Consider the following 19,661-nt stretch of genomic DNA (forward strand, 5'->3'; position numbering starts at 1 on the left):
TATTGTTGCTTCAGAGTTGTAACAAAACAATAATGTCATCCATGTACTTTTTGCTTTCAGTTATGGAAGCTGTGTAGTATTCAAAAAGAGCATTGTCCATATTCAGATAACCATTTGCAGTAACCAGATAGAAAAAATATATAAGTTTTTGGGAACTTTTCTTGTTGCTGAGGCAGACCCTACCATTTGGCCCCATCTATTTTCTACTTTCCATCAAGAGTACAATCTATATCCTTTAATATGAAATTTCAGAAGTCTGCAAAGTCACTACTATACAAATGAAACTTTTAATTAAAAATACGATTTAAAGAAATGTCTAAGTGTACTTGTTTCCTATGAATTTAATTGTTTTAATGAAAGGCGCCTAGCTCCTCATGGATAAATGTGAATACATCCCTGTCCTTCCAGTGCCATTGTTTTCTGTTATTATAACTTAACAGAAAAGTTATTTACCGCTTTTTAGATTCCTTGGAAGTAAAAAAAAGCAACAATAATCTGCCAAGGGAATCTAAGACTAAAGAATAGATTCTAGCAAGGTAGCTTAAGCAAACCACTTGATACTTTATAAACAACACTCATTAGAGTTTCTCCTCCTTTTCAAATATATTAAGATTCTTCTCTCATGCATCTCCTCCATGGAACAGAAAATATGCAAATTTCTGCATAAATACAAATAAATAAATAAATACACTGCCCTGATTCAATGGCCCTGGCACATTATTTATGACTTGGTCAATCCAGATGTTTACAGTGCTGCCAGTAAAGAGCGCTTGCCCCATTCTTATATACTAAAGAGGATGGATCTAATTTATATTCTATTTCAAATGCCACCAAACTTCAAAAAGTATTGGAGCAGCCTGGCTTACAATAACTGTGTTTGAATTCTGTAGGCAGAAAGAAAGAGAATGGGGTTGATAATTGGTTCGAGCCATAATATTATGGCTCTAGTTTTGCATATATGTTTATTTTACATGAATTCGGGAACAGATGTGTTTGAAAATGATAAGCTAAAGCACTGAAAATGGATAATGGAAGTATGGTGAAGTGAATACATTATACCCATCTTTTACTTTAAGCCACTCTGGTATATTTAAATATATTTCTTTAAATGAAATGTTATGCATTTATTCAACTCAAAAGCAATCATTTACAATGACATCTGAAGCTTTTTGTTAAGAAGTCCCTACTGTATTCAGTCAGACTTGATAAGTACTCATTCTTCAAAGTAAAAAAAATCAAGCCACTGAACTAAGGGGACTTACTTTTGAATAAATTTATGTAGAATCATATTAACAGTTGTCACTACTCTTCTAAAGTTGGACTATTGGCAGTCACTTGCAAAACCCACTAACCGCTGCCAATACACTAACTATGGAATTAATGATACTTTTTGGGAAAAATATATAAAATAAACTTCATTGACGTTGTTTGAAATTATTTAAGACAGGCAATATTTGATTACCAGTGAACATATTGCTGTGTATAAACTATTTCCACAATTTTCAATTTGCAAAAAGTTATATACTGAACCATACATATATTGTCAAGCTCAAGTCCAAGTTTATAAAAAAATTCTTAAGTTATTTTTAGCAGTCAATGAATTGAAATGGATTTTATATGGAATATGCCTTTTTTTAAAGCTTATGTCCTCCTCCAAACATCAGTTTTGCAATGGCTTTCAGACCCAAAGTAAAATGTAATGCTCTTCAAGGAGTGCCACTTACTCCACAAGTCTCATTCTGTGTCTGCATGGGGTTAGCCTTGGGCTCCATGTCTTGCCGTTTTTGATTCTGTTTAAGTTGGTTTAAGGATGGCTTTGCTTGCACAGCTCCCACAGTTTTGCTTGTCCACTGATCCACCAATTTGTGGAGATCATCTGTGAAGGTTCCTTTCTTGTTGTTACTGTTGTTGGCTTGTACCTGAACCTGTATTGTTGTTTGCGGTAGAGGGTCTGGATATGCTACAAGGCTGTTTGCTGAGGATCCTAAGATATCATGGAAAGGTAAGAATCAATTATATGCATATATAAAAAACATATTTTTTTTCTTTTGAGTATGTTTATTACAATTCGTGGTGTTTCTGAAATTACTATATGTTGCTTCTTCTGCAGAACATTTTTTTGCTTCAAAAATGGTCCTCCAGTAGCATAAACACATTTAAATATGTGTTCAGAGGGATTTTAGTTTTGTTAATCAGAGTATTAGTTTAGCCCAGGATAAATTATATCTTCTTTCCTTTATCTGACATAATTGGATTAAAAAACCTATCTTTGCAGCCATTTAAAATTTTATATTTCTGCAGAATTCACAAGTACCTCTGTTCTGAAATGAAATGCAATTTAAAGATTTTACTAATCTTTTCCTTGTTTAAAAAAATTCACTTTTGAGATGGTAGTAATGAATGACACAAGTGGTCATAATTTGAAAGACTACAAACATGGCAAGTAAATATATTCAGTCTAATTATATATATATATCTCCTGAAACTGGGACAACTATTGTTGAAACCATTACTCAAAGTATTTCGCGATAGAGGCATCAAAACCAATTAAGTAGCAAAGTGAAATAAAGCAGTATTGACAATTGACCGATGAATCTGAAATAATTTTTTTCCAATTATCTCAAAAACGTGTATCCTAATTTCAAAATGACCAAAATTTGAAGCAGAAAAGTTCAAAGTTGCACTGAAACGGTCTCACATCCAACACACTAACATACTAAATGACTATTTCTGTATTACGAATTTCCAGAGAACACGAGCAACACTATTACTATTTGTTTTATTTACATAAAACCTTATGCCTTTCTTTAAAACTTCTCGTGCATTGAACTAATGTGAATTCTTATGCTCCTTGAAAAAAAGGACAGTGAAAGTGCTCCCCCCCCCAGTTTATACTTCAGTCACTGTTCAGTACTTCAAGCATTTCAACAGAGGAGAGGAACTATTGAACTGAGTTAGTCAGCCAGCCACAAAAGAGCATTATAAGGAAGCCGAGTTAGTTAGCAAGCATATGACTCGGCTTTATCTTATTAAAATACACATGTACATACTGAAATTATGATGATCTTGCAACAGGCATGCACCCAAAAATAGCACGGACATGCAAAGCTATGTTTAATTCATAAGCAGCATAATTTAAATGCCATCATCAATGCAGTCTGCTGTTAAATAAACCACTAGATTATATTTAAACAAAGCAGCCCATGCTCAAAAATAAATACCAAAAAGCCAAAAATAAAAGAGAGAGGGATAGTTACTACTACTGTGATCTTTGCCTAGACATAGTCGTTTCAGGGTGGACCCTACAAGGTAAAATGATACAAGATATATAGAGTTAGGTAAGACTAAAAAGGGAAAAATGAAAGAGTCTGATGGACAGTCTTCTGTATTTTTAAACAATAAAAATAACCATTATGCAAGAAGGAACAGACAGAAAGTCAGCAGTTCAGGTGTAAAAGAAGAAATAATGGGGCTGCTCAAAGCCTATAGAAATTTACTGCTATGAAAATAAAACATTGCAGAATTTTTAATTGGCTCCTACAATTTTCATTACATAGAATAGTATTTCTAATCAATGTTGCTTCTGAATCAGATTCTATTCTGTGTGCACAGTAAATGGAATACCTCTGATTTCTCTCAGTTAATGATAAAAATAAGAATAGACTGGTAGCAAGAACTTCCTATTTCAAGTTTTAGATCAAGTTCTGCAGAACTAAGGCACATCAAATTGAAAGTATATATTGAAATGCAAGACAATGAATTGCTTAATCTTGATCTTATCATCAAACTGCATTTGGACGCTTACAGCTCTACTATATAGGAGATGGCATTTACTATAATTCTTTATTATTTGATGAGATGGATAGAAAAATCCTATTGCTTAGTTAAGAATACTCAATTGAATCAAATGCCGCCTTAACAACAGGCTGAAAAGACAAAATAAGGAGATCTATTTATTCTGACAGAAAGTCAACAGGACGGTTATTAATTGGTCTAGCTTTAGATGGTTTAAATTTTTCTTTTTCCTTTATTTATCTAAACCTACCTATTTTTCCTTTATAATATTGCAATGGTGTCATAGGGGGTTATTCAGTGTTAGGTGCAGGTTGGTACCTCACAACCATCTATCATCATTAATCAGGTGGTTCCTAATTTGGTAGAATGATTACTTATCTTTTCATGCAACCCAAATCATTCTAAACTTTGACAGTAATGCATGTATACATGTGTGTACATGTCTATACTTATTTACTCCAATGGCGTTGATCAGTTTGAGTGTTACATGGGCCAATCTTTCAAATAGAAAGAAAACCACATGTTTCACCTCCCTAAGCCTTGTGCTGTATATTTCTTTTAATTTTAGCCAAGGGAGAGACCTTCATTGTGATACAATCACACAAATGCCATGACCTAAGTATTAAAATGTCAGGATGCAACTACACATCAGCTGCATTTATGTTATATCTTCCCAGCTGTTTTGTCATTTTTGGCATTGTCATCTTTTACTGTAGATGCTGCTGGCTTGTTACACTGTCTACATTCAATCTCCCTATTGGTAACTCTCAATCACGTAGGAATAGCAGACTCCATAATGTTTGTGCACATCAACAAAGTAATTATTTTAGTGCCCGAACAATAAAATCTGATTATAGATTAATGGATGTCTGCTGATATGACACATGAATTGGGCCTAGCTCCAAAATAATAATTGTACATTAGTTATTTATACTTCATGTGGGAATCAAAATATGGTAAAGAAATAATAACATGAATAATACTTCCATAATGAACATATGATTAGATATAATTCCTTTCTCTCCATAGTAATCTCTCAAAAGGTCAGTTTATATCTCTCCCTCCCTCCCTTCCCTTTCCTATGCTATGCTATGCTATGCTATGCTATCCTATCCTATCCTTTCCTTCCTTCCTTCCAATAAATATCACTAAACTCTTTGGTTTTAGTTGGGACACTTTTGGAAAGAGTGAGTGATAAGACCATGCCTAAATTTAACATACTTTCCTATGTATTAGTTTTTCAGTGGTCTCTTCTGAGAATTTCTTGTAGTAACCATATGCAAATGCGTTTTTGTTTATATACAAGATAGTAAATCCTTAACCATCTTATTGATTAAATAAGTAACCATCTACACAATCTATTACCTTTGTACTTTGCATGGTCTTTAAAGTTAGTACTATATAACAATTTAGTTTTAAGAGAACACATAGCCAAGATGTCTATATAATTAGATTTTACGTTTATAATTACAATGAATATTCCCAAGCATTATATACAGATTTAAAATACTATTTTTTTTAAAAAAAAGAGCAGTTTCTATTCAAGCTACTATAAATTAAGTATTTTTTCTAGAAATATTTTTCCAGATTTTAAGAGATTTCAATGCATTATGTGCAATTTTGGTTTCAACTTTCTAAAGTAACCTACAGAATTATATTCCCTTTACATGTGCCCATAAAGTGTAAGAAAAATACTGTCATGATTTTGCTGGTTCATCAGATGTCAATTGGTATCCCATCCCAATAAAATTCAGTGAATCATTTTGTACCACACAAAGCAAATTAATAATTTAACAGCTTAGCGGTAAAAGTTAATCTCTGAGTATTTTCCTATAATCTGTGAGATATTTACTAAGAACTGGAAGACTCCTATGAATTACAAGATGAATAGAATACATGTAGTCCTCAACGTATGACCATAAACAAGCCCAAGATTTCTATTGTTAAGTGAGACAGTTGTTAAGTGAATTTTGTCCCATTTTACAATTATTCTTGTCACAGTTGTTAAATTAGTAACATGGCTGTTAAGTGAGTCTGGCTTCCCCATTGACTCTGCTCATCAGAAGGTCGCAAAAAGTAGTCACATGACTCTGGGACACTGCAGCTGTCATAAATATGAGTTGGTTGCCAAGCATCTGAATTTTGATTATGTGACCACGGGGATGCTGCAATGGTCATAAGTGTGAAAAATGGTCATAAATCACTTTTTTTCAGTACCACTGTTAACTTCAAATGGTCACTAAATGAACTGTTGTAAGTTGAGGACTACCTGTAAAACAGTTCCTCACCTATCTTTGACCATATTGGTCTACAAACCCAATGCAATTAATAACATTGGTAGCATAATATTAATAATTGCTCTCTCTGTAGAGCTTAGCTGTCAAAACCAACTGAATATATCATTCTGAGCATACTTATACTGGAAAGAGCTTTATAGTGAACCAGATCATTGGCTCCTTTCAGCCAATATGGTAGATGGTGAATAAATGCCCAACTGTTAATAGCAATTAGCACTAATTGTCCCAGGTTCTAGGGAGGAATTTTTCTAGTTCTCCTTGCAATTGCCAAACCCTGAACTCGAGTCTTCTGCATATATATTATGCATGTAGTACCACACAGAACTACCAAATAATCCAAGAATATTAGATTTCTTTATCTTGAAATTATAACTGAATTTTAATATTATTGTTTTTATATACAAAGATGTTTGTATATACTAAAAACACTTGTTCATTGTTAAGTCTAAAAATGTGGACATTATTTTATTGAAAATGGAGAGCAAGAAGGATGAATTTTAAGTAGCTTTGTGCCTTTGATTTGTACCCCTGTAATAATGATAGAGATGTATAGTTCCAATGATAAAAGTTTGATGAAAATGAATACTGAATTTGCTGAATGTTAACTCAATATAAATATCTCTATATAGTGGCACTACTTTATCTTACTTGTAACTATGGCTTATATTTTTCTCATTAGTACAATATAGCCTTATTGTACCAAAATATCCCAAAGTATTTTGCCTTATAATAAGCATTTGTTTCACAAAAACAAACTTAAAAATAAATATTTGTGACAACTGGTTGAATAGCCAATTCGTATAATCATACAATCAAGAACAGTCTAGTTTTAGTTGCATCTGGACAGGATATCAATAGACTATTCTGAGAGTGGCATTAGGAATTTTAATTTATTCTGTGCTTTGATGAACTGCTTGTTGACTTCATCTCTGAGGTCACATAAGGTCATAAGAAAAATTAACTGAGTAAAGTGCTCCAGCTAGATGAATGTTTAATAAAAGCCATATTGTACTTTGTGATAACCAAAGGATCACATTTAAGAAAATTCATTTAAAGTAACCCAAAAGTACATAATGTGGGGGAAAATTCTGCCTAGAAAAGATGGTGTTAAAGAGCTAGCAGGAGCATTTCTCAGCATTTCTACATGCAAGGGACAGGAGAAATAACATAATAATAACAACAACAACAACAAAGTGGATATAAACAGTACTGTATATTGTTTGAATACAGCCCTTGTGCAGACGTTCTACCCTTCAGTGACCTTCTAGAATAGTATCAGCTTGCTACATGCATGTCTTCATAGTCCAAAGCATGTGTGAAAGAGACCATTCGTCTACAGAAGCCTGGGTTTCGATTTGGTATCACCGGAATCAGGACAGCAGACATTTATAATTGTCACATTGCAAATTAAAAATTACGTCAACGCAAAAAATCACATAAAATATGTCCGAGATAAGAATTTACCATAAGACCATAGAATAAATTGATGAGATCTTCCACACATGCTTTTGATACCCAGGCATGAGCCAAAAGCAGTGTTCAAAAGCTTTCCATATGAAACAAAATAAATTAAATTAAGATGATTACTTTAAAAAAAGGGAGGGGGGGAGTGATTGTCTACAAGAAGGGGCTTCCTGCCAAGCATATTAGATAAATCGATAAAAAATGAGTTTTGAAAAAGATGACAAAAGAAAGATGGGCTGTGATAAAATACAAAAGAACAAATACAAACAGATGGACAAAGACACAGGTCCACTGAGGAATCTGGTACGAGGTTTGCTACTAGATTTATAGGTCACTCTCTCAGACGTTTGATGGAAAACCGTCCAGCCTGCAAATGAATATAAAGGGAAGAAAACAAAGACACTTATAAAGTACAAATAGCTGCGATTAGATGTCACCATCAGTCATATCAGCTTTGTTAGTTAATCATCCACACCTCCATTTTAACCTTGCCCCAGAGGAGTAAGTTCATGGGCTATAAGCAAAAGGGTGTGAAAACAACAGCAGAAGAAAATAGATACTTTATAGGATTAGTTGGGCAGAGCATGCAAACCAGAGGTGAACGTTTATAATCATCCTGACCCTTTGCAGCAATGTAAGGTTCTACTGCTACCACGCCACAATGAAGCTAGGCCATGAGAGGTAACAGTGCTACTACTGAATGTAGCAATCTTCTAATGAAGCCAAAATTTATGCCATGTGATTAAAGAGTAATTATTTCTAAATTACATTTTGCAGGCCAGTAATACAGTTTAATCCCAAAAAATTCTGCATATGCAGGAAAGGATGGGGACTTAAGAGAACCAAAGAATATGAAACGAGATAAACAGGAGTTGGCTTCCCTGTTTGTGAATCATTTCAATCTACAAAGGACAATTTTACTGATCTTTTTTTTAAAGTGTTCTTTGCTCTACTGGTTAACATTAACTGCATTTTGTATTTATACTCTACTGATTTTCCTCTCATGGCTCATTTTCAAAATGAACACTAGCAAGTTAGACATATATCCCTTGCATGGTCAGTGAAATTGCTATTAGATTTACATCAGTAACTTTTCTAGTTGTATCGCCGTTAGCATCATTTTCTACAGGCTTTGAATCAATGTGCTGAGCAGATGTTTCTTGGTGAGGTTGGGGCTGGACGTTCTCCCTAGCTAAACCTACCTCACAGGTTGTTTTTGTGAGGAAAAATTGGAACAGGGAGTGCTATATGTACCACCGTGAGGTCCTGGAGGAAGGGTGGTTTAGAAGTCTAATCATTAAAGCAAGTAAAAAGAAAGCCTTAAACTTCCTTTTCTCACTTTAACACATATTTTTGTTCCCCTGTGGAAAAATGACTGTTTTAAGCATTGAATAAAAGATGACTCTGAAGATATAAAATCACCTTGGCCAGAATTTCCACGGACATCACCTCCTTCAGAAGCTACTCCAGAGCAAATGTCAGAGGACAATGAAGCCTTGACAGAGCAAGGTTGCTGAGTCTGAACTGAGCTCTCAAGTATGGCTGATGTGGACACAGTCAGTCCGGTTGCTTCAGTAGAGTCTGTTAGAGCTCTAGTGCTTCCCTTAACCAAAGGGTCTTTATGCTCTGATATATTGCCTAAACAGGATGTATGCAAAAATCATTAAGCTTGGAAGCAATAAAAGAATCTGAAATCATTATCTGAAGAAAACTTAAAATATTCTGAAGATTTTTTAATTGACCAAAATCCATTGCTGTTACATGCTCAGAAAACCAGCTTCAGAGAATTAACCATTTCTGTTAAATTCTCATTATATATAAAAATCAACAATGGCTATAGTTTTACAATTTTTATCCACAGTGTAGCATCAATGTCTCCAATGTGATGTTCGGAGACACTAATGTTGGTCTCCATCAAGTCCATGCTTCACCTAATTTTATTTATCTTGATTATTTTAATGTTTGAAGAATGAAAGGAAAAGCTTTCATACTGCAAAGTGATGCACCAATCTCAAGAACCATCCTTGTTTCTTAACAATGTTTCGGACAATGTCAATAAAAGAGGGATAATCATATAAAATAAAAATGAAAGGAACTTACACCAACCGTTTAATATGGTTTTGCTAATTGTGTTTAATGGTTCATCCTAATTTAATTCCCTTCCCCATGAAAACTAAGGACAAATAAAGCCAACCTATAGATCTTTACCCGCTTTCCTTTGATTGAACAATACAACTGCAAAACACAAAAACAAAATCCTAAGAAAATAATCGACAATTTGAAATTTTCACTGGATGTATGTTGAAAGGAAAAAATCACTTTTAAACATACTTGTACTTGATGTTTTGAGCTGCTGGATAACGGGGTTTAGCAATTTCCCAGTTTTTAATTTGTGCTTGCTTGTTCTTCTTCGGCGGCCGCTTGGTGGAGCAGAATGAAGGAATCCAACATTGGGTGGTAGTGGTTTTCCCAGACGAAGGTACAAAGATTCTATTTCTTTTTTCTGTTTGGACTGCAACTCAGCAATTTCCTTCATGTGTCTGAAGAATAAACATGAAAACACTGAAAGAAAGTAACTCTTAAATTAAGACATCTCTATTTCTAAGAAAATGTCTTAGAATATGCATTTTTATTCATTATCAAATACTTTTTTTAAAAAAATTACAGTGCAGGACATAAATTTCAAAATGAAGATTGGTGGCTCTCACCATGGATTATGGTCCAAATATGAAAACCATCTCTATGATGAAAAAGACACATTTATGCAAGCTTATGAATCATTCAGGAACAGTGAAGATGCCAGCATATATATTTTAAGAAGTTGCATGATCAAAACAATGAGAACAGCAAATTGTTTTGACAGCCAAGTGCTAAATATAGTGAAAGGACCAGCATGAAACAGCAAAAAGGTTAAAAAAAAGAAGGGTGCACCATTCAGAATATAAAATAAACCAAACAGTATAGGGAGGTTTTTGGCAGGAGGAACCAGAAGAATAATCTATCTATAAATTTATTTGTTAAAAAGGTAGTAATAGGATAGGACAAAATGCAATAGTTACAAGGAAATGCCTACTTCATTCAAATGCAATATGGTCAATGAATAAGGTATAAAGAAACTCAGAAAAGAGAGTTTGAAGCCTGAAAAACTGAAACAAGAACCAGAAGACTGGAGACCTTTGAATTTGGCCCTGAGAATACTGATGGTTTTGTTTCAAGTATTAGTTCTCTCATCAAGAGGCAGTACTTTGATTGGGTTCAGAAGCTAAATGGGTAGTACTTAGATGAAAAATCCAAAGGTAATATGAAGGCTGTAAGCTAGACTGTGAAGTCCCAGGCTTGTATACTACCATCTCCAAAGAAAACCACTTCTGTATTGCTGCTAAGAAAACCATGTGCCCATATTGTATGTGCCATCAGCAGTCCAGTTCAACTCAAAGGAGACCTTGCCATTAAAGGCAAACAATAAATAATAGTAATAATTTATTAATATTAAATTAAATCAAAATTTATTAAAATTAAGAAAGATTAAAGTAGCAGTACAGTAAAGGTAAAGGTAAAGGTTCCCCTGCACATGCGTGCTAGTCGTTTCTGACTCTAGGGGCCGGTGCTCATCTCCGTTTCAAAGCCGAAGAGCCAGCGTTTGTCCGAGGACGTCTCTGTGGTCATGTGGCCGGCATGACTAGATGCCAAAGGCGCACGGAACGCTGTTACCTTCCCACCGTAGTGGTCCCTATTTTTCTACTTGCATTTTTACATGCTTTCGAACTGCTAGGTGGGCAGAAGCTGGGACGAGTAACAGGGGATGCTCACTCTGCTACGCGGCACTCGGGATTTGATCCACCAAACTGCCGACCTTCTGATTGACAAGCTCAGTGTCCTAACCCACTGAGCCACCGCGTCCCTTACCAGTACAGTACAGCTGAGTAAATCAAAACTTTTGCTATGCTTGGATGTCTGAAAATACAAAGGAACTGAAATTCTACTAACGAAAGTCGAAGAGCACAATGAAAAAACAGGACTACAATTAAAAACAGGCAAGTCAAGACTTATGGCAATAGGTCCAGCAACCAATTTAAAAATTGACAATAAAGATAGCATTTACCATTTAGGATCAACTATCAACAATTAACAGTAAAGAAACCAGCAATCAAAAAATATGCCATAGATTGGCAGTTGGCAGGGTATTAATGAAGGCCTTGCAAAATATACTTGGATGTCAAGATATGCCTGTACCCATAACATTCAGAATGATGGAGGCAATAATTTTCCTTGTGACACTCTATGGAAACAAAAAAAAAAGGATTTCGAAGAACAAGACAGAAAGAGTACTTTTTAATTTTCATGTTTGAGAAGACATCTAAGAATGTGAGTCAAAAAACAATCCAACAGATCATAACAAAATCAGTAGAGTCTCACTCAAGGCACATTATGGAAAGACTTAGCTGTCTTGAGAAGTCCATAATGCTGGGAAAGATGGAAGTAAAGTGAACAACCAAGAACATGGCGGATGGATTCTATTGTAACAGTAGCAGTTTTATAAGATATTTAGGGGCCAAACTGAAGACAGGTCATCGCAAAGTTCTATCTATGCTGTTGCTAAAAGATCACACCAACCAAATGATACATAATCAAAAACAAAACAAAACAGAAGATTAACATAATAAGAAAAAAAAAGAAAATCAAGAAATTAACAAAATGCATAACAACATGTAGAAACAGCAGAAAAACAATCTGCAGATATTTTCTCTGTAAAGCCCAGAGTCACATAAAGATATTTGTGTAACAAATATCCATAAATTGTTTATGGACAAATCTGTTTACAGTAAGAAAGCATTCATCTTTCAAGCCAATCCATAAGTTTAATTAACAAGGATGTTATTTCTTCAAAATACAATTGGTGATGCATAGGTTAGTGCAACAGAACAGATGATGTGAGATGAAAAAGGTGTTGGAAAAGTGACTGAACAAAAGAAAAGTTCAATATAGAGGTTGCCATTGCAATAATATGGAGATTTACTCATCTCTCTGTAAATCAAGGTCCCTGTTCTGTCTATATGTGGTTCTCTCAAGCTGCATCATCATCTAGACTTAGATGGAGAAGCCACAAGGTGCTGGTTCAAGGTGCTGGTTCTTACTTATAAAGCCCTACATGGCTTAAGTCCGGGATATTTGCAGGACCGTCTGCTGCCAGGAACGACTTCCCATTGCCCTGTGTGCTCACACAGAGAGGGTCTCCTCAGGGTGCCGTCGGCCAGACAATGTCGGCTGGCGACCCCCAGGGGGAGGGCCTTCTCTGTTGGGGCGCCTGCCCTTTGGAATCAGCTCCCCCGAGAACTTCGGATGGCCCCAGATCTCCGGTCCTTTCGTCGCGACCTAAAGACAAACCTTTTCCAACTGGCCAACCTGGACTGATGTTGGGGTTTTAATCATGTTTTTAATTTTTACAGGTTTTAGTGGGGCTTTGTAAAATTTAATTTCTTTTAATATTTGTATTCATTGTTTTTATTGTTGTTTTTATTGTTGTTAGCTGCCCTGAGTCCTTCGGGAGATAGGGCGGCATATAAGTTCCAAAATTAAATTAAATAATTAAATTAAATTAAATTAAATTACATTAAATTAATTAAATTAAATTAAATAATTAAATTAAATTAAATTACATTACATTAAATTAATTAAATTAAATTAAATTAAATCCAAGACCATACATTTCTTCCAGGTGGGACAGTGAGATGGGCAGTGTATAAATTTAATAATAAATGAATAAAAACAAAAAGCCTAGGAATTATCTAGTCCAAAGACTCTTTCACTGAGACTAGTTTACCAATAATTACTAGTTTACCAATAATCAACAAATTCTCAAATAAGCCTAAGTGGAGGGAAGATTAATTTCCAGCCACAGAACAGCAAGACAATAGGAGACACAAAACGTTACTCTTAACAGTTTAGAATGCCCCAAGAGTTTGTCGTAAATAATTTTACTGTATCTGGGACAAAATTATTCCCATTTCAATTAGCAAACCAAATTATATTGCTGAAAGTATTGTCAAGTAGTACTATCTTTTATTTGATTCTTCCAAAAGGTAAATGATTGAAAAAAAGATTCCTAAGTATATGATGTCCTTGCTCGATGTGAATACCATTTATTTTGCAGTTATGAAGGCAATTAAAATGCCTCTTGGTGGATAAAGCCACTTTTGTCTTGTAATACATGATGTACATAAAAGAATGTTGTTTTTATCAACAAAATGAGAACAAAAACATAGAAAGAATACTATACATCAAATACATAAAACAACTTGAGATAAATGCTTTTAAAAGAAAGGAACAAATGACAAAAGATGTCAAAGTGTATTTGTATAAGCTGCTCAAACACATATGCACAAAAGACCCTCTATTTGGATAAAATGGAAACATACTTTTCTCTTAGATTCTGCAATTCCTTTTTCATGTCAGCATCTTCAAACTCTGAGTCATTGTCACTACTCACGTATGACGACTGAGAATGGAAAGAAGTTATGTTGATAGTTGGGATTTTTGATCCATGACCATTTGGAGAATTAAGGCCCTGTGAACTTGACTTCATTGACTTCTGCAGAATACAAGATGACTTTTTAATGTTGTCATTTCCCAGTCTACTGCTCTGAGGTGACGATGGATATGGATCTTGCTTTCCTAGGAGAGATTCATCTCCAGAATCACTAGAATCCTTTCCATAAAGAACATCAAAAGAGGAAGCTGTCTGCACACGACGCAGAGGTGACTTTGTATCAGGGCTAGAAGGCTGATGGTCCAGATAAACATCTGGGGGTGCAGAATACCTCAGGGAATGCACAGATGATAAAGTTAATTCATCCTGAGTGCTGATCACTGAAAATCTGCCTATAGTTTTTGCTGGTGTTTCAGCTTCTTTGACATTAACATCGGAGTCTATAGAACCATCTTTTTGAGATTTCTTTTCATTGACAGTTTCCTTTTCATTCCTGTAAGCAATGTCCTTCTGCTCTGCTGTAAGTGAAGAAGAAACAACCTGAAATAACAAATGAAAGAAAGGCTTAGTTCAGACATGTCAAACACAAGGCCCGGGGGCCGGATCCGGCCCGCGAAGTGATTTCATGTGGCCCGCAAAGCCATCCTGGAAACAGTGAGGGAATGGCCCCCACTGCCTTGGCCTTGGCCCAGAGACCCTCCTTCTGCCAGAGACCCCCAGATCTGTCCCAGTCCTGCCCAGGCCCCCATAGGCACCCTTGATGTGAATTATGTAGAGCTGGCCACGCCCACCCAGTAGGCCATATGCACTCTAGCCACGCCCACCCAGTAGGCCACGCCCACCCAGGCCACACCCACCCAGCCCCCTGAGGGCAACCGCAATGTTGATGCGGCCCTCAATGAAATTGAGTTTGACACCCCTGGCTTAGTTGGTTAACATGTTACCTGCCTTTAAACATTATTTTTATAGAAATTAATAGTACTCTTTGTTAGCTGCAATTGTCTGAGGAATGGGATAAGACGTAGGGAAAAAAAACAATACAAGATCACAGTACCTGAGTGTATCCTGATGTTAGGATAGTAGTAGGTGAACTGATATTTGCATCTTGACCTGTTTAATATATTGGAAACAAACGAAAAAGAAAACATGCATATATCTGGATTGGCAAATTTTAGTGCAAAATGAACGTTAAATGTGAAAAATTCTTATTTAAAAAATCCTCAAAGGCCACAACTCTAGTTTCACTGTTGTATTCAAGACTATAGGTCAGCTATATATGAATTAAACATAAATCATGGTGGTAGATCCAACACGTGACATCACCATGACTTAAGGTTATAATTTCAATGAGATGAGCATTCTATGAAATGTCTAATATACTCTATTAAGAAGACTTAAAGAAAAATAGGATATTTATTTCTTACAATCATTATTCAGTAAAATAATGTTCAAATATGCATCACATAAAAATGATACGTGATCTTCATAATTAAAAACAGTGACATTTCATTTTTTCCTACTTAAAATCAGTTCCGAAAAAAAAAATGTCCCCCCGCTTTCCACGTATACGATAGGGAACAAAATCATGGATCCCAATTTGCCCATTGCATTTTTCTGGAAAAGAATTACTTGAATAATGCATGTATACAATATGCAAAAGATAGAGCATGTTGTTTAAAAACATATGCATATAATTTACCGTATATACTTGAGTATAAGCCGAATTTTTCAGCCCACTTTTTGGGCTGAAAAATTCCACTTCGGCTTATACTCCAGTCAACAAAAAAACTTACCGAGGACTTGTGCGCGGCCGAGGCTTCGGTGCTTCCGGGATCGCGCGCACCTCTCCCAAGCCACCGCCGTCCGGAGACCTGCCGAAGTTTGGGGAGGTTTGGGGAGGTGCGCGCCTCCCCAAACCTCCCCAAACGTCGGCAGGTCTCCGGACCTCCGCGCCCTGCCTGCCTGCTTCTTTCCGCAGCGGAAAGAAGCAGGCAGGCAGGGCGCGGAGGTCCGGAGACCTGCCGACGTTTGGGGAGGTTTGGGCACCTCCCCAAACGTCGGCAGGTCTCCGGACGGCGGCGGCTTGGGAGAGGTGCGCGCGATCCTGGAAGCACCGAAGCCTCGGCCGCGCGCAAGTCCTCGGTAAGCTCCGGGCGGTCACTTGCTTCGCGTCTCCTGAGGGAAGGGGGGGCGACTGGAGCGGGCGTGTTTCCTCGCCTGCTGGGCACCGCGATTTGCCCGGGGAACGCGCGGGCCCCGAATGGCAGCGTGGAGTGAGGAAGCGGACAGCCAGGGCTTCCCCGAGAGCCGCGGCCACACAGGGTATTCCTGTGTATTCAGGCTTGCAAAATGGCGGATCGAGCCTCTGCTGGCGGCAGAGGCTTGCAGAGCGCGGATCCAGCCTCCGCCGGCGGCGGAGGCTTGCAGAACGGCGGATCGGCTTATACTCGAGTCAATAACTTTTTCCAGTTTTTGGGGGTGAAATTGGGGGGTCTCGGCTTATACTCGAGTCGGCTTATACTCAAGTATATACGGTATATGGTTTGGCTTTCCCACTAGAAGTAAAAGGATTACTTACATAGAGTTCATATTTAACATATTTCATATATTAAAATTATCACAATGGATTTTCATAAATTTTCATGAGAATTACACATTACATTTTATTTTGAAATTACTACATTCTGCATTGCTATTGTGATACCCGCATTCACTAATTCCTAGTTTTCTTAATAATTATATCTAATAACTACCACACATTAGTTGTTCATATGTTTAGAAAGAAAAATGGACATTAGAGTTGTGCTCTACTACCTGCTTTGCTTGATAATAGTTTGTTTATTTCAGAATGCTGGATCCCGGTGCAAGTAACATCGGATGTTTCCTGTAAGCAAAAGTATAACAATTTAAATTAATCTGTATAGAAATATATAAACTCTAAAATTATTTTTATATTTCATCTTAAAGCAAATCACTCTTAAGTCACTGATTTGCATTTCACTGTTTGGAGGCTTCATATCCTTCTGACACCACATGATTAATATTAAATATGCTAACTATTTCATATAAACTTCTGTTTTCTGATAGAATCCATATTATATTACAATTTTTTCCTCAATCTAAATGATATGTAAAATCTGCTATTATGTTGTCCCTATTTTTAAAGCACTGCAGAGTAGTCTTCTAGAAGAGGGACATTATGCAAAAGGAAAGGGAGTCGATCTTCCCTTTTCTTATTTTGGGGATGGACTTCTTCCACATGTTCCTAGCACTGTGGTGGCGAACCTATGGCACGGGTGCCACAGGCAGCACGCAGAGCCCTCTCTGTGGGCATGTGCACCATTGCCCCAGTCCTAGGCCATCAGCTGGGTTTTATAAAACCTTTAGTCCCACTGGGTGGGACTAAAAACTTTTTAGTCCCACCCAGTGTGCCGTTACCACTGCAGCCACGCCCACCCAATTGGCCACACCCACCCACTGGGTCATGCCCACCTGGCACCCGACGATACATAAGTGGGTTTTGGGTTGCAGTTTGGGCACTCGGTCTCTAAAAGGTTCGCCATCACTGTCCTAGCACATACTGTACCACATGTGGTTACATTAAATTCAGGGAAAACAGGAAGTAGTTCATTTGATTTCTAAGGCGCCACAACCATATAGCTCTTGGCAATAGACAAAAAAAAACTACAAACAAAATACAAAAAAATATACGTATATACACGTGAAGACACTTACATATTTTTATGCGTAATTTACTTTGGCCCTAGGATTAATTTACATAGTAATGATTTCATTTTTGACATATCTCCAGGATTTATTTAAGAAAAAAAGTTTTGTGTTTGAGATGTCTAAGTCATACAGGGAGCCCTTGACTTACAACAGTCCATTTAGTGGCCATTCAAAATTACAACGGTATTGAAAAAATGACTTATAACTTATTACTTTTACACTTAAAACCATTGATTCATCCCCCATGATCAGGTGATCAAAATTCAAACACTTTGCAACTGATCCGTATTTATGACGTTTGCAATGTCCGAGGTCGTGTGATTACCTTTTGTGACTGACGTCAAGTCAATGGGAAAAACAGATTCACTTAATAGCTGTGTTACTTACTAACTTAAGAATTGCAGTGATTCACTTAACAACTGTGGCAAAAAATGTCATAAAATGGGGCAACACTCACTTAACTTAAATGTCTCACTCAGCAACAGAAAGTTTGGGCTCAGTTGTGGTTGAAAGTCAAGGACTACCCATGTTACTCTTTACCAGGTCTGTGCTGTTCCAACTTTGGTTAAAGAATTTCAGTTTGCCAAATGTTCAGATAAATTCCTTTCCCTTATTGTTTGAATTTTCTATGCCATGTTGAAAATGATCATAAGTATGAATTACACTAGCTGGGCCATTAAATTATTCAAAATGTTCAGCAATACATTCATATCTAAAGAACTTTTGCATTTGGACCAGCACGTGTTCAAAATAGTCTCATTTTTGGACTGGAAGGTAAAGTTGAAATTCTTTTCTGGAAGACCTTTCTTCTTCACAACCCTAGCAGAAGACTGACAGATAGGAACACTTAACAAATATTAATAGGAAGTATCTTATCAGAAAAACTGAGAAGTTTTGAGAAGTTAACATAATAATCAAATAAACTAATAGAATAAAGGTTTGATTTGGTTTTTGAAATTAATGACAGGCAGAAGGAACACTCTGTTTAAAGAAGAACCTAAATTCTACTTGGTAATAGCTTAATTTTTTTCACAGTTGGTTCTAGAAAGAAATAATGAAACATGTCTGATTTGGTTTTATTAAGGATGAAATCAAATACGTTTTACACTGTTTATTCACGGACAGCTACTTTTTTTTAAAACAAATATATTTTCAAAGACAAACCAGATTGAGACCAGAATTACAGGGAGAGAGTAGTAAGCAGTTGCCCATCCCACAATTTGGGTAATAATCTTATTCACCCACATGCTTGCCTTATGCAGTAAGAGAGAACTGCATGGTGGACAAATTACAACATTCAGGAAATATAGATGGCAAAACTAATTGTGAAAAATGATTGTACATTGAACTCAGATGTACAGATACATGCACACATATTTCAATACATATGCTTCCATGTTTTGTCAAGACAGATTTCAGAACTTGCATAGAGGAACACAGGACACTGAACATTTGAAAAGGTGTCTGAGGAATTTATCCCTTGCTAGCTAAGACACTATGCACATTTTTACAGGATGAATCAACACATAGCATCTGCTTAGCTTGGTGCCATATGGCATGATGGTCAGGAGAAAATACTGGACCTTCAGAAGGATGATAGTAAGGGGTATTTTTCTTCTGGGTAATTTTTAGCCATCACTAACTGCCAACCTGATAGTCTCATATCTGATATTATTACTGTATGGCTTTGAAATGAACGACGTCAGGGTACATGATTGAGCATATTCACAGACCAGGAAAGTTATCATATATTATAGAACAAGCTCTATTAGATGTAAATCTGTTTCTGAAAACATACTGGAGATGTAGATTCTCAAACCTCGTCCGGAGAGCAGGAGATTCAAGCAACCGAGACGAAAGCTGAGTTTCCAAAACGGTTTAATAAGCAA

At 36.4% G+C, this 19,661-nt stretch overlaps 1 protein-coding gene across 1 annotated transcript in view; it reads right to left on the reverse strand.

Moving 5' to 3' along the window:
- Positions 1-1,706: 1,706 nt before the first annotated feature.
- The window catches only part of WNK2 (WNK lysine deficient protein kinase 2), a gene marked incomplete at both ends in the record, with an annotated part of 107,610 nt that continues 89,655 nt past the window's right edge, over positions 1,707-19,661 (reverse strand). The window contains 8 exons of the mRNA XM_081315527.1: positions 1,707-1,984; positions 3,258-3,302; positions 7,825-7,923; positions 8,979-9,194; positions 9,888-10,096; positions 13,973-14,583; positions 15,098-15,153; positions 16,858-16,927. Coding sequence (XP_081171653.1) covers positions 1,707-1,984; positions 3,258-3,302; positions 7,825-7,923; positions 8,979-9,194; positions 9,888-10,096; positions 13,973-14,583; positions 15,098-15,153; positions 16,858-16,927 — 1,584 coding nt within the window. The remainder of the gene's footprint in view (positions 1,985-3,257; positions 3,303-7,824; positions 7,924-8,978; positions 9,195-9,887; positions 10,097-13,972; positions 14,584-15,097; positions 15,154-16,857; positions 16,928-19,661) is intronic.

This window comes from Vipera berus (genome assembly GCF_964194415.1).
Source record: "Vipera berus genome assembly, chromosome: 2".
NCBI lineage: Eukaryota > Metazoa > Chordata > Lepidosauria > Squamata > Viperidae > Vipera > Vipera berus.